Source organism: Lycorma delicatula, chromosome 1 (genome assembly GCF_047948215.1).
Source record: "Lycorma delicatula isolate Av1 chromosome 1, ASM4794821v1, whole genome shotgun sequence".
Lineage (NCBI taxonomy): Eukaryota > Metazoa > Arthropoda > Insecta > Hemiptera > Fulgoridae > Lycorma > Lycorma delicatula.
The window spans coordinates 217,813,574-217,830,652 of NC_134455.1; the positions used below are offsets into that span (position 1 = coordinate 217,813,574).

Sequence of the window (17,079 nt, forward strand, 5' to 3'; positions counted from 1 at the left end):
TGTCATGACCTGCGGAACCGACGTACAAATGGTGGAGGCCACCACCCGGTACCCTGACGTCGAGTCAATTACAATGGCCTAGTCCATATCCCCAAGGAGAAGTTGGAGAGTCATCTGGAGATGACGACACCCGTCGTCATCTCCAGATGGGACACGGGTAGACAGCTGTTCCACTAATACTTGCCCCGCCTTCAACTTGCCCGCATAGGCCAAGTCACGGACCCAAGGGGTCTTCTAGAACATCTGATGTTGATCCAGATTATAAGCCCTGGCCGCCAAGTCGACAACCCAGGCGAGGTCAGTTTCTTCCTACCATTTGTCCTCCATTTGCAATGTCCTCCACCAAGGTAGAAGTTTAAAAAACATCTCCAGACCAACCCCTCAAAACCAGCTGCACAAAATCTGATCAGGTTACACCATTATCCACTGCTCGTCGAAGGTCATTGTTCGACAACATTACCGTCCGCTAAAGGCCCCCATCTGGAGTCTGTGTAGACACGTCCGAAATGACAAAGTAAGTCTGAGTCTCATCCAAAACGGCCTTAAACATTTCCAGCATGCGTACTCTGCCCTATGATCAGCAAATTATTTGATTTCAACCTTCGTATTCACATGCTATTGAACTAGTGAACTTAACTTCTTGACGCTGCTAAACAAAACCGCCAAGTTATGGACAAAGCACCTCTTCCTGTTAGAGAAGCTTATTCCCTGTGCTCTTGCCTCCTTCCTGCTTTCCCTCTTTCATATGGGAATCATACGGTGATACAGACCCTCCTTCTAGGTCAGAGGCGTCATCGGTAGAGGACGATCCCCGCCACCAGCTTTAGACTTCTTGGTGACTTCAGCTGCCGGTGGGGAACGTTATAACCTGCGTTTCCCTGATACCTTTGAAACACGCTCTACATCATCATCTGAGGTCATCGAAAGAGACGGAAAATCTTCATCAAGGGCCCTACCGGAGCAGCCACTGCGACCGAAACCGACAGATCTACAACTCTCCGTTGTCACCGAACCGAACCTCCTCTGCCCTCTTCCATTTGTAACAACTGAGTACTTGGTCCAGCCGCCAAAATTCTTCCATTAACATCTCCTCGATACCCCCTTCATCAGTTGGGTACACACCTTTGGACCGCTCGAAGTCGGCCATAGTCCAATAATAAAATACAACCAACAAACAAAATTAAGTCCACTAATAAATAATTAATGAAGAAAATTAATTAAACAAACACCAATAATGCCCTAATTGAGAAACTCACGAGATGAAAATGAGTCTAAGTCAAAATGTAAGTATTACCACCAAAACAATATTTATTTTATTACTTAAAATAAATAAACTATTTTTTAATTTTATCATTACAATTTCAGTTCTTTGCTTTCCATTGTTCATTCAGTATTAGGCTATGAAGAAATTTCTATAAAATTTACTAAAATTTGAACTTTTTACTGCTAAATATTATTTTTTTATGAGTAACAGTAAACAGGAACGGAACATAATTCTGTGTATACATACGTACTTGTACACTAATTTTTTTGCAAAACCTTGTATAAAACGAGGAACATGTATAGCAAAATATTATGAATATTGTAGAGAAAAAAAATTTTTTTTTTGTTTTATTTAATTATAGATGTTCAATGCATTATATTCGGAGGCCATTCCGTTTTTCTTTTCTCAATAAAAAAAATATATGAGAAATAACCTAGCTAAAACCATAAATCCAAGCTTTGGAACTAGAGGTTATATCTTAATGTGATAGCGACGTTTTAATATATATATTTATAATGTATGTTTTAGAAGGTGGTATTACGATTTGTGGGAACTATAATATATATATATATATATATATATATATATATATATATATATATATATTGTTTTTTAAGAAACAAGGTGCGCTGTATTTTTTCCGATGAGTTTAAAGTTAATAGATGATTCACAGTAATGAAAAAAATTGAGGTTGTCTTATCATACCAGTAACATTTTTGTTTACCAAGTCAATTTCATTCTGTTACTGAGGATATTTTTTCAAACTGAATAAAAACTAAGCAAATGCATTTTTTTTACTGATTTTAACCTATCACGATTTTATACTGGCGTGAAACGACAAAGAAATGTTTCCTATTTACTGATTTTAAACTAACCTCCATTTTACTAAGTGCCTATTAACTTATTCTCATTTTCTTGGCCCAATTTGAGAAATTTTAGAGTGTTCTATTTATCAACAATTTTTTAAGTAAAGAATGGGTTTTATGGAAAAAACTGGTTTTAAGTGAAAATCTGGTGTTAGCGTCTCAGTCTTTTATTCAGAAGATCCCTGGGTTCGAATCCCGGTCAGGCATGGTATTTTTCGTACATTATAATATCTCCATCCAATATTTTTATGCACATACTGTGGGCTCATATTTCATTCTTTAACTTTGGGCTTAGGTAGAATTAATCATCAACTTAAAAAAAAAATATTTTCTCTTAATTAAAAATATATATCTTTTTTCCTACAACTTGACCGACCTGACGCGAAATATTTAATCACTTTTTTTAAAGATCAAATCCTCCGTAACGTATTCATTATTTTTAATTATTATGTAGATTTTTTTTCAGTTAATCTACACGAATATACCAATATTTTAATTTTTAATTATTTCTGATTTAAATAAAAATTACTTTAAAAAAATCACTAATAAAAAGAGAACTTTAAGTTGAAAAACGCTTAAATCTTTGCGAAGACAATGAGGAAAAAATTATTGTTAGGTAATTAATTAAATATATTTTTAGACTTTTTTTTTGTTTGTTGATTTTGTTAAAGAGTTAAGTTATAGTGTTAAGTAGTCACCAAAGTGTAATTTTCTTTCTTTATCGTTTTGAAGGCTAAGGTTTTGAAGGTTAAGCTACTTATCTTTTTTTTTAATTGTCTCTCTTCGAAGTGTTGCAAAGTTCTGGAGTCCGTTGAAGATTATTTTATTTGTAAATAACGTAAAAAAACGAGCAAGGGGTTAAAAATGTATTATTTAAATTATCTCAAGCTAATATTTAAAGCTTAAAAACTTAAATCCCTTAAAAAAGTTGTATTACATCGACTGCTATATAAATGTTTTAGAACTACTACTATTTCCACCGAAAAAAAATTAATTCTTATCATTCCCAGTACAGTTGTATTTTGTTTACTGATAAAACTATGACGCTAAATAATAGGACTGAAACATTACCGAGCTGTATACAGTTAGGAAGTGGAAAAGGGTCATCTACCTCCACATGTATTATCAAAAAAGTAGCTTATTTTTGTGTGTAGACTTTGTAATTTGGATTTAATGTGCGTTTCGGTGTGCAATTATTTCTGATTTCAATATCTCATTTTTAAGAATCTATCCATTCAAAAGTAAAAATCAGATAGAACATTTTTATTGAAATTTGCTGCGCGTTTTTACCACGATCAAGATTAAACGCTGTAATTTATATATCTTTCCTGTAAAATTTTCTTGGGCCTATCTTTCTCTCCGTGAAAGACTGTTATTTGATACGTGTTTTTATAAAATTTATTACGAAAAAATTTGCTAAAATTTTTAATACATTTTATTATTAATGTTTAATATATTAATGATTGGGCTACACCCATCTCTTTTGAATCACACGAATCATATCCATTTTAAAGAAAATTCACAAAGATAGAATAGAAAGATAGAAAAGAAGAAAAATATCAGAAGTTTTTAATGGAATAAAATTTTATGTAATTTTCATTTAAAAAAACGTGTAAATGTAATTTAATAGATGTACAAAGAAGTCATATGTTGGAAACATCAATTTTTTTTTTAAATTTAAATATATTGATTTATTAATAATTACTAACCTTGTAAAAATGTTTTAATTAAAATGAAAAGTACATAAATTTTATTTCACTCATTACTTCTGATTCTTTTTCATATATTTTTTATTCACAAAAAATTACAGTTTTCAAATTTCAAAGGAAATATCCATTTTTACCATCGTGAATCCATTTTAACTAGTTTCGGTGTGACGTCTGTACGTATGTATGTATCTCGCATAACTCAAACACGATTAGCTGTAGAATGTCGAAATTTTGGATTTAGGACTGTTGTAATACCTAGTTGTGTACCTCCCCTTTTGATTGAAATCGACTGAATCAAAAGTGTCCAAAAAGCCCAAAATCCAAAACAATTGGATTTTGCACTTTTTCTAACTGCAGTAACAAGCCCTCATTGGAAGTTTTTCAACGATATATCGTAAGTGGTATTTGGATCTTACAAGACACATCGATTCGAATCAGACTACATCTCCTTTTTTTTAACTTTATTTTTAATTTCAATATATTTATTTATTTATAATTATTAACCTCTGATTGTAAAAAAATGTTACCATAAATAACAGTAAGTCAGTAATAACAACAAAAAAAAAAACCATCAGAAGTTATTAATGGAATAAAAGTTTATGTACTTTCCATTTAAAAAAATTTTTATTTGTAATTTAATAAGCGTACAATGATGTACGCTTATCAAAATCTGATGTGGTGTCCACATCAGATTTTTTTAAATAAATCATATCTCAGTTTATTTTGTATAATTAATACTTTACACGCTTCGATTTGTAGTTTTTCAACAACATATTTTCCTATAAAAATCCATGAAAATCCTCTTTTGTCTCATGGCAAAAGATAATTAAGAGTTTAAGTTTTTTTTAGCTTTTTAGTTTCAGTGAAAATTTGCTTATAAATTTTTTAAAGTTGTATTCTTGCGAATTTTTGTAGGGAACTGATATTAATCTTAAAAACTTCTTTGTAAGTTTATGTTTGTACGCTTATAAACAGTCTCTTTCTTTAGCTAGAATGATGTTGGAACAGTCTCATTTGTGTACTCAGCAAGAGTACACAAATGAGATGAATCTTTTTCTCAAAGAATGATATTTTTAATATCTAGGAAAGAAATTATTAGCTTATGATCAATGAATTAACAAATAATCATAAAATTGAGAGAAGAGATGATTATTATCGTCTCTTATCGTACATACTGTTGTTTCCCATCGGTAAATATTCAGATATTTTGTTAGAAGCAGTACAATTTGGTTAATAAAGAAAAGAAAATTGAAATTGTGAAGATTATATTCTCGTAGACTACTAGAATTTTGATCCTGGACTTGTATTAGTGTTATTTACCGCCCAGCATTGAAGAGAAAAATTATTTTTAATCGGTATGTAAATCGATTGATATTACATTATTGTAAATAAGAAACTCACAATTATAATTATATTTCTAATTATTAATTCACGGTTAAAGTTACAGTTCGAATTGCGTTATGTTTATTTTGATTCTTTTAAAAAATAAAGCGATTGATATGTAATCTTTTATGTACGATTTTATTTTATTTGAATTTGGGCTCACCGATAGTTTTCGCTTTCTGGGAGGCATTGTTCACTAATCTTTCTCTGAAAATTACTCTACAAATGGTTTATTATACACTTACGTTTTATTTTCACATATTTTATATTTTGTATACACAAACTGTATTGCGCAACATATTAGCTCTAAAATTCGCTTTTTATTTTGCACTAAAATAAAAAGTTTATTTATTCAAACGCAGTTGATACATTTAGAACTTCAGAGGCGAAATAAATTACGGATATCTCTCATATTTAAACGTTTGACGATACCGAATTATACTACAAAAGTAGGCTGAGGCAGGTTTCGAGAATACTAAGTGCAATCGTAGGGTTTCATTTGCAACGGTGATGGAAAAATTTTATCACCGCTCAGATTTCTCTCCGAATTATCTTTTCTCTCCATTTGCGGCAGAGGTTGAATTTTACCCCATCTGCCATGATGCCAAGCACTATGGTAGTGTAATTTGCAAGTGTATTACGTACGTGTTTTTTAGTGTAAGAAAACGCTTTCGGGATTTTTTTATACCAAATTGTTCTAAGTTTTCTGCTCAGGACAAAAGTTGTTTTAAAATTTTTGTCGAGAATCCTCTTTTTCCGTAGTAATTAACGATTTTTTTCAATTAATTTTATCTTAATCTTGAAATAATAACGATAAAATGATAATGTTATTTAAAATATAAACTGAAATAGATTTAGTCTTGTACAATGCTCCCTTCAGACCAGTACATGGTACGCCAGGAAGAAGGTACAGTTGGTCAGGTGGGCAGACCAGAACGAAACACCGCTCAGAAACAATCCTTGTACAACAGTAATGCTTGCATAACTACTCCGTTTCATTCACCTTTCTACTGTAAAAAAGTGAAATTAATAGTCTACCCTAATTTATCAATTCTTTATTATTGCTCACTCCATTTATCGATTCTGCATATACGTCAGTCGACCGAATCATCGGCTCTACGGATTGTTCCTTCCAAATACTACAAAAAAGAAAATAAATTCCTTTTATTGTTACGAACTGCGTTCTAACGTCATAAAATGCCTAAAAAAATCGAGGAAAAAACATCATGAAGTTTTGGAAAGTAATTTTAATACAGCGTATGGATGGATAGTCCCTATCTGAAACTTTCAGTTAATTTGTTGAGGTTCAGATGACCCACTTAAAATTAAAAATGTAGAAAATAATGAGACATTTCAACTTCTCAGAGAAAAGGCAATTTATAAAAGAAAAAACGTACTAAGAAATAAATAAAGAAAATAGTGGGTGTCGAATAAACAAACATGAATTGTCAAGAAATATTTAGATTCCGAACATTACCAATATGACGTATATAACGAGAGGAATATGACGAGTATTTAATTTATGTGCTTAACGAACATATTTTATCAAATAATGAATCGTACCTTTATAATAACAATCAAACAGTTGCCAAAAAGGTTTCAAATGAGATTATTGTGGCCCTTTTCATCTCAAGTATTTGAATCCCACTGGAGGTAAATCGACATGTTGTGTGACTCATGAGGGGGACAAAATAAATTGACACTATCCTCACATCTTTGATACTCTGTAAAGGTCATTGTGATATTTCAAGCCACACTGATCTTAGAGTAGTGAAGTAGTAAAGAAAGAAAAAGCTTTAGAATTGCGAACAACTTCGGTCTATAGCGATAATTTCGTCACCGCATCTCTTGTATGTCGATCGACCAAAATGTCAGCAGATAAATCCAATGACTTAAACATTGAGATAATTTGTGGTCTTCGAACTCAAGATTTCTTAAGCGACTCACTGGTAGTAAGTAACGATTCCACTGATCGCGATTCGTCTGGGAATGATGTCACATTAGATCTAGAAGACGATTTTTAAAAGTTGTGATCAACAGTTTACGTAACCTTTGAAATTTTTATTTTTTCTACTGAAATTTTAATTTGTTCTTACTGTTATTGATTTGTTATTCTATACGGGTTAGAAGTCTGTTATTTATTTTTTCATATTATTAGTATTAACAAGGCATAACTTTTTCACCTTTTCAAATCTAGTAATCATAATGAATTTCATAGCTTTAAGTCTTTTCTGTTATTTTAATAAAGTGTAGTTTTACTAATTAAATTATATTGAGATGAGCAATATCTTTATCAAAACTGAATCGGTAAAATACGAGTAAAATCTGAATTTAAATTTAGAACGACCAGAATACAGGGAAAAAACTTCAAAAATTCACTTAACATTCTTGTTAAGTAATTCAATTGAAACGAAATACAGTTACAACGGATAGACCGATTAAAGAAGATGTCAAATGTAACCTGACGCTGTAGAGAATACAAAATACACTTTTATAAAAAAATATTTTGAAACAAGAAAGAAATTCTGTAGAATACGTTTACAGAGTGTAACATCTTATATCAACAAAACAATGATGTAGGGAAAACAAAAAAATATAAAACAGAAGCATTTAAGATCGGCGTTGCAGGAGACTGTCGAGAAAATTTTGTGGCAAAATTATGCAGAAAGTACAGGGCTGGTGAACTGTGTATTAAAACTTCTAGAGCTGGAAGAAAGTACAACGTTAAAGAAAGCAATTATTACAGTATATGAAACGAATAACTGATATAAATGGCAAGAAATAAGTCGCAGTCAAAAGATTGTGACGTAATGGACAGGTTTTGAAAAGTACACCGAACGAGTCAAACGACTGCCTAGTCATTTATTCAAACGCATCCTTAATTTTTTTTTTAACTTCATGGAATTTGTACTCGTGATATTAATTCCAACTTTTATTACTGCATTGTAAATGGTTTATTCGCGATAAAAATATTGACGAATAAATTTTCCTCACCTGTCGTAATATTACGCTTACGTTTATGTAATGTGCGTTACGTGTATCGAAGGGAGTTTTTTACTGAGCTTATTTGACGTAAACGTTTCTGGCCATGAGTAGTTGAGTTTGTTACGAGTCCTCTTCATTCGTGATCGCCCGCGATTGAACATAACAGCATTAAATGAAAGTGATACGCAGTAGTAGCCGATAAATAAATTTAAATATAAAAAATGTAATAAACAAGTGCAACCCGGTGTTTAATTGTTACCCTCTAATTTTAACTAAAACATTTGTAACACTTGTGAATCATGTTTGTGTATAGAAATGCTCATTATTGCGTAAAAATATTTATTACTTTTATGTTCTTTCTTAGTAGCGTGTACACACCGTCATGTGAATCTGGCTTTCCACTTTCTCTCTCGTTGCGGTGAGGGCGATCGTGACGGTTACGGCACAGGTACTCGTGGCCACTAGTTATATTCGCTGTAGCTGTTGTACGTTGCAGGCTCGAGCCGAGTCGAACGCGCATTCTTAACTTGTGCTCGTCGCTTCCCCCTCCTACAACTGTCTTGCCCCTCACCCCTTCTTTAAAACAGCTGGAGAAACCTGCCGCAGCTCCTTACTATTCGTGTATACCTTTCGACTCTTCTGTGCGTCTGTCGAGTAACAACCAGTAGTGAAGTAACGATAGTGTGCTGTGTGTGTAATTCTACGAAGGTGATCTGTTATTTATTTTTATACATCGCTATATAATAAAATAACGTAAAAATAATTTCTTGTATCGGCCACCATGGATCCCGTTCAAAGCGATAAAATACGGAAAATGTTCAGTTGGAGCAGCAGTTTAACGTAAGTAGCAAAAATAATTTATTTAATTCATTATTAAAACAGTTTAAACACGTATATTTGTTCAACGTCTAGATAAAGATAATAAGAAACAGCAGTTATTACAGTGTAATCTAACGGGTGGTTTATGTTTTCACGATTCAACTTTTATTGCATGTATAAGTGTCTAACCGCTTAAACATTTAAAGTTTAAAATAACAATACTAACTATTAACATCATCACCACAGTTTATCGACTAAAAAAATATATGAGATATTTTGTTTAAATCTTGCTACCTGTACAACATTCAGTTTTAACTGACTAATATTTAACATACATTTAGTTTAGCGGTTAAAATTTACTGTATTAGATGTATATAAATGATATTTACATATAGATATAATTTAAAATAGCAGCTCATTAATCAAAAAAGCCTACCGGGCCGGTCTAGTGGTTAAACTCGTCGCAAAATCAGTTGTTTAAGAGCTGATTTTCGAATTCGAAGGTTCTGAGATTCAAATTCTGCTAAAATTTGGATACTTTTACACGAATTTGAATACTAGACAGTTGATACCGATTTGCTTTGGTGGTTGGAGTTTACTTTACCACACGGTCCAGAAATGGTCGGTCTATGTACAAGACTACCTCATTTACATGACACAAATTATTCTCATCTTATTGGTGCATGGGGGGGGGGGGGAGGGTAGCTTATTGTTTCCTAATTGAACTTATTGTTACGTACACACTAGTAATAATAATAATTATTCAAATATATTAAGTTTATAAGTTAATATTTCCAAAGTACAGAAAACACTAATATGGGAAGGGCTTTCAAAATGTAATATACACATCTCAAACAAAAAAAAAATTCTATATATATGTGTGTGTGCATATATGTATATATATATATACATATATATAAAAAATATAGGCTATGTAAAATATAGGCTTTATATGTAAAATAAAAGCTTTTTTATAGTAAAACTGACATTTTTAAAATTTCAGTTGTAATTATGTAACAATAAGTAATTACAATAATATTGGCAATAGTATGAAAAATCAATCGCTTCGATTATTACATTAATAATCATAAATCTTCAGCCAAAAGTTTTTACTTAAACTTTATATTAGACTGTTTAATATTATCTTACTTAAACCGTTCTGATGTTTCTAACATTATAAGACTGTCGATTTTACGTCTAATAAGAAAAAGATGGAATAAATTAATTAATATCTGAGTTTTTGTCAGTTATGAAGTTCAGTTCAATTTATACTCTTTCATGAACTGTGTAAAAATTCCGATTTTCATTATCTCAGATCAAATAAATTGTAAATGAACTTAATTTACAGCTTAAAACATTAAGAAGGTATGTTGATTAAAATACTGGAACGTGTTCTAAAACCGATGAAAAAAATATCTGTATCGGTAGCAAATTAATGATTTTATCTTTGTTTGTGGGTATTAGACGATGTACTGATCGTGCATGAAGGTCTCAGAAGACGCTTAACAACAGTTATCGTATTGAATTTATCTTTATGTTTGAATCGAAATGTTTATCCGGTAGGGGCCGCTTAGTCAGACAGTTAAGAAAAAAATATTATAAGAAGTTTTTATCTGTTATTGCTTATGAGGCTAATTAAGCTCTTTTGGTACTTACGTATTAGCTCATCGCCCATAACCGTATGATCCCGTAACTTTGAAAATACTTCAAAGTTACGGGATCATTAACATATTTTCATATTAAAAATGTAAGCATTATTGCTTGTAATTATAGATGTAGATTAACCAAACTTAATCTACGCTCGCTAATCTCGTTTAATTAACAGTAATGTCTTGATTATTTAAATAATAAATAATTGCAATAATTACCGAATTTATTATTTAAATACTCAAAACATTACTGTATTAATTAGCGAAGCGAGCGTAGGTCAAATCATGTTAAATTATATTTATAACATAAATAAATATAAATGGTTATAAAAATGGTAATATAATGGTTATATCCGGTGATATTAACAATAACCCAAAAATTTGCAATTTATTGGTCGACGAGCAAATACGTAAGTACCGCTCTTTTTATTCCTTTCAAATGTACGTCTTTATCCTACTGTAATCTTGAACTACTTTTACCTTTTTCATTTAATTGCAGGGTTTGTTTTCAATATAACGTATATGCTTTTTGATTATGTTTTATTACCGACGAAGAAGGATTATAATAATTTTTATTAAAAATAGAAATTTTTGATGCTTCTTCGAAGTAATATTTAAATAAACATATCCGTATACTTCTAATCGTTTAAATATAAGTTACATTATTTTTTAAAATATTATTGAATTTCTTAATTACGATAGCTTTTTTTTAATTGTGTAAATTTAAGAGCGAGTGGACGGGTATAGAAAAGAATCTTTTTCCGTTTTTTTGACGAGAGGATGTTTGTACTGTAGATTTTATTGAATATTTCTTCTTTTTTTTAAATACTTTTATTTATAGTCGCATCAACAATTAAAGTCATTAGCGACTTAGTGTAATGTAACTACCGGTAAATTTGAAGTCTTGAACAAACTCAGGTCGACTACTTCTGAAACGTGTAGTTATTTGAAACCCAACAACCACCAAAAAACACCGGTATCCTCGATCTATTATTCAAATCCGAATAAAGTAATACCTTTTTTAGGATTTGAACCTGAGAACTTCGACTTCGAAATCAGCTGATTTACGACGACGAGTTTACCACTAGACCAGCCCGGTGGGTTGAATATTTCTTAATTAAAAAATGCAAGAATAATTAATGTTATGTTTATAATTACAATAACAGGTGTATATTGTCTCTACCCAAGTCCCTAAGGATTTTCAAATATTGTGTTATTACCGACAACGGTGAAGTAATTCGTTTAATGTGAATAAAAAAAAATTAAAAATATATTTTTGGAACAGAAAGGTTTGTTAGCGTATAGGGTTCTTCAGTTTCTAAATAGATGCTTTTTGTTTTACTATAAATTTGTACGATAACATTTGTAAAAAGTAAAACTAATGTTAAGTGACATTATTACAATGTATCGAAACATTTCTTTGAGAAAACGAGTACGAAGTAATTTTGAAAGCTGCAGTCGGTTAGGGAATAAATATTTTAGGTGTAAATTAAATGAATAAGAAGTATTTAAATAAAAATATATTTTAAAAATGCATAGAAATAAATTTTTCAGTCACCACTATAAATATAAATCGAACAAATTTCCTGGATCCATTCTTCCATCTATTGAAAGAAACTTAGTTTAGTTAATTAAATATATGATTAAAAACATATGATAGCCGCTTACGTTACGTAAAACGTACAGACGTAATTGTTTTAAGCAAGATTGGAAGCGAACTTTCTAAACAACACTTGTCAGCTTTTTAATTCTTACAGAAAACATATCAAACAGGCCTTTTATAATTATATGTGCTTTAATTACCAGCATTCTCTACGTTTTATTATTTAATATTTTCGTAAAACTTCTCGTTTGAACTAAAGTTTATTTTAAGCATTTTCTTTTGCAGTGATTATAATCGGGTGACAGATGTTAAGATATTTGTTTAGTTCACAATATATAATTAAACATTTATTCGGTAAACGATTTAACAGGGACAACATTTATGCTACTACTTTATGCTTTTGTGATTAAATGGAGATAATTAATGTTGAAGTCTCATAATTAATTGAAGTCTCCTAAAACATTGATTAATGACTATTATCGGTCTAAAACGGATATGTTAATAAGCTAAGTAGCAGAACATAAAGAAAATAAATTTGGTAATTGTACTTTTATTTACCGATCTTTAAAAGTATTCAGGGAAAATTATTATAATAAAAACATGAAAAATCAATTACTGTGTTTACATCGCTTAAGAAAGTATACTTATATATAAAAATTTAATTTTTATATATAGTTTACTTTCTTATACAGTGTAAAAGTAGTAGGCGGGACGTAAAAGTAGTAATTTATGATGTTTGGGATTTTTACGAAACCAGTAAATGTACTGTGATAGCATGATTTCAGTTTTATGGGATATACTAAGTTCATCTCTGTAGGTCTAATAAAGTACATTCTCGGTTATCGCGTTCTTTGAGATCAGTAATCACACAGAACCCTCGATCTGTTCCGTTTAACAATATTTAGGTTAACGTACGGAGATGTACGGGCATCGATTGCTCTGATCATTTAATTCAAATGGAAATCTGTAGCGTATGAAAAATGCCATGCCTACCGGGATTTGAACCAGGGGTCTTCGGATGAAAGGCCGAGACAATACCACTTTGCCACGGAGATCAGCAATACGATATTATTGAGAAGTTCATAATTCTACCCTACACATAAAAAATTCAGAACTATTGTTTAGTTGTCATTATTATTAAAAAACCACCCTAAAATAGCTTAATTATAGTTTAGTTGCCTATAAGTAATTACGTCACTTACTTTAAGACTCGTACATATATTTCCTGTTGATAATCGTTAGAGTATGATATGATAATATAGACGCATAAAATCTAAATGAACAATAAAAAATATATTAATGTATAATGTAATCAGATACAGGATGTGTTTACTTATGTGTATTCTTTGTAGTGACGGTGATAAATAGATTTTTCTTGAATGATAGATATTTTCATTTGTGAACGAAATATTGAAATACAGTTGAGTAATAAATTATTATATTATTAATTTCAAAACAACTTATATTTACAAGTTTTTCTTTGAAATACGGTTAAAGGTAAAACTACTTTAAGGTTAAAAAAAAATAGATATATATACTGTTACCTAAACATTCATAATATACATTCATATACTTTTTTTCTTCATATTTTGTGAAATAAAAATATTTATGTTGTTTTGTAATAAAAATTATTATTTGCTCTCAAGTACACTGTAAAAGTAAGTACACCTTCACGTAAAAACAATAAAAAAAAATATTCCTGCTATGAATACAAACATTATTACGAGGTTGTACTCTGTAATATATTGTGTAGTAACACGACAAGCACGTGATCACTCTTTTCCTACCGCAGCTATCATAGCATTACTCACACACCTCATTTTATTTGTAGTGGTGTTGTGGCTTATTATGAAATTTTTTCTTTATAAACTTATGGGCGGTAATGAATTATGATCATCCTGTTGTTCTTTATTTTGGTGTAAAACAAAGTTTCGGTTGCCTGTTGAGTGAATAGTGAGTAGCGGTGTATAATATATATTGACGCGTGTTTCGCGACTCGATCAGGATATTGAGAGGTTGACAATTTAGAATGTTTACATAATTATAGTTTATTGGTTTAAAATGTTCATAATTACAGACAAATTAATACAATTGATAAATACAATAATAAAACAATTAATAAATACAAATATTAGTATGTAATTACAATCACAATAATAATCAGGATAATAGTTGTAAACAATAATAATATTACATGTCAATAACAACAAATCAGACAATTAATACATAAAAAAGTACATGACAATACATACAAAAGTACACGACATAAAAACAGAGCAAAATACATAACCTAATCAACAAAGAATAACAATCAAAATATTACACATAAAATAGTGATAAATAGTAAATAATCAGTACAGATTATACACGAGACAGAGAGTTCAAAATAAATAATTGTTCGGAATTTACTCCAGGTAAGCAAATAAAAAACTAGACCCATTAACAAAAAAAAACAAAAAAAAAAAAAAAAAAAAACCGCTAGTCTTAACCCTGTCTTGTATTTACAAACAATCGTATAGTATTTACTTGCAAATACCTTTGGTATCTTTTTCTTTTTCCTGTTTAGCCTCCGGTAACTACCGTTTAGATAATTCTTCAGAGGATGATATGTATGAGTGTTAATGAAGTGTAGTCTTGTACATTCTCAGTGCGACCATTTTTGAGATGTGTGGTTAATTGAAACCCAACCACCAAAGAACACCGGTATCCACGATTTACCCTTTATGAACGAAGTTTATTGCATTATTTCTTTCACTTATACACTTATAGTTTTATTGTAATTCACCGATAATATTTCTTGTATACTTGGATTTACTCGTGGCGTCACCTTACTTGTATCGAACTGAATTCCGGACTCTTCTCGCTGGACTGACGTCTCGCAGACTCACACCTTGTGACTCTCCTCGCTGGACCGTCATCGTAACGTGTTGCTGGACTGGTTTGCAGAACTCCGCCGAACCCACACAACTCGCAGCCTCTCCTCGCTGGACTGACGTAGTTACGTCTCGCAGAACAAAACTTGCGGGACCGAAGCCGAAACGCTCGCAGACTGGTTGTAAAAGAACTCTGCCGAACCCACACAACTCGCAGCCTCCTCTCCTCGCTGCACTGACTAGTAACGTCTCGCAGAACAGAACTTAGTTTTAGCTGGTCTTCCAGAGCTATTTATACTGCTAGTCTCTTTACCTGCCGGACTGGATCCAAGTCAAAGCGTGAGAACAGTCGACCGAGGCTTTTGTTAATATTTGGTTCGGTGATTAAACGACGTATTTAACTGACATTTGTATAAATCTGAATCATCAAATTTGATAGCTATACTATATGCAAATATATAAAGCCTTGGCTTAAAACGTCTCATCTCTTTAGAGGAAATTCATAAACATTTAACTTACGGTTTGCAATATAAGGGGTTCAGGAATTTACGCTGTTCAAAAGAATAGTAATTATTTCCGTTTCCGAAACTTATAGCAAATTAATTAAAACGTTTTAATATTTAAGGAGCGTTAAGAGTTTAAGAGTAGTTGTGGAATATTTAGGTGGACAGTTACACTGAAGTTGTAACAGTTGCTTTTCCTTCTAAAACCATTTGTAATATTTTTTTTTTTTAAATCTACTTAAGTGGTATTTAGTTTTTTACTTACCGCGATATAAACAAACAAAACTTTAAACTCCTCTGTATTATTATTGAGAAGGCTTAGTTTTCTCAAAACATTCTTTAATTCTTATGGCGGGACCAAAAATGTCACTTATTGAACTCACCGGGTATTTTCCGCAAGATTAGAATACTTAGAGTCAACGTTAAAAAAAAATAATCGGTAGAATATTTTAGAATCCGTCTAAAATTGTTCAAATTTTACAACTTTTCTTTCTTTTTCTTGTTTAGTTTCGGGAATTACCGTTCAGGTATTACTTCAGAGGAAATTTTACAACTAAAGAAGTTTTTCTACACTAAGGAAAAATCATGGTATAAATGCCAAAGTTTTTAAATTAGGTTTAAATTTATTGATTTCCCGTTTGGCAAGATGTCTCAAAGGCAGTAATTATTAGCTTAAAAATTACGTCTTTTATGTTATTCTCATAATTGACATACTGTTTTTAGTACTTTTTTTTGTAATGCTATGGGTGGTTTACCTCGTAATGTAAGTTAAATTAGACCGGTAGTTCACGATCCACGGCCACTGGGCTCTTTCTTTCTTTTTTATTTAGCAATTTTATTGCAGCGATTAATACCTTCTAATAAAGGAAATTATGTTAAGAATATTCTATAAATGTTTTTGTTTCAGATAAACTATATTGTTAGAAATTATTATCGTTATTTTATAAGTAAATTATATGTGGCTGTACGTAGTGTAAAAAGAGTACAATTATACATACTGTATACCAGTATTTATTTGTAATTTATTTTTAATTGTGCCTTCGTACGGAAATCACTTCATTTTATAGCTAGTAGTCGAAAAAAAATTTCTGTTTTATATAATGACGATTGTAGAAGTCATTGAGATCGAATGTGTTCAAATTCAATCTAATACCTACCTATTAAAATTAAATCAGGAGGCAAATTCTTTTTTTGAGTACGGAAATTTCTTTTTGCGTTTCTTCATAGAATAAAAGTAAAGCTCCATAAAATGATGATTAATTTTAAGTTGTTAAGTTATTAATATTTTCTTTAACAATAATAAAATTTTTTATTTACAAATTTAAATTATACAATTAATTTAGGCATTTGTATTTATTTAGCCATTTCTGTGATAAGCTGTACAGTGAATTCATCCGATTTTACACTAGAAAGTTCGGTGCAAGA

General features: G+C 30.8%; 1 protein-coding gene across 1 annotated transcript in view; it reads left to right on the forward strand.

Annotated features, from left to right (window-relative positions):
- The first annotated feature begins 8,827 nt into the window (after nt 1–8,827).
- Nucleotides 8,828–17,079, forward strand: part of snu (ABC-type transporter snustorr) — a 438,101-nt gene continuing 429,849 nt past the window's right edge. Inside the window, exon 1 of the mRNA XM_075372561.1 lies at nt 8,828–9,047. Coding sequence (XP_075228676.1) covers nt 8,989–9,047 — 59 coding nt within the window. The 5' untranslated portion in view covers nt 8,828–8,988. The remainder of the gene's footprint in view (nt 9,048–17,079) is intronic.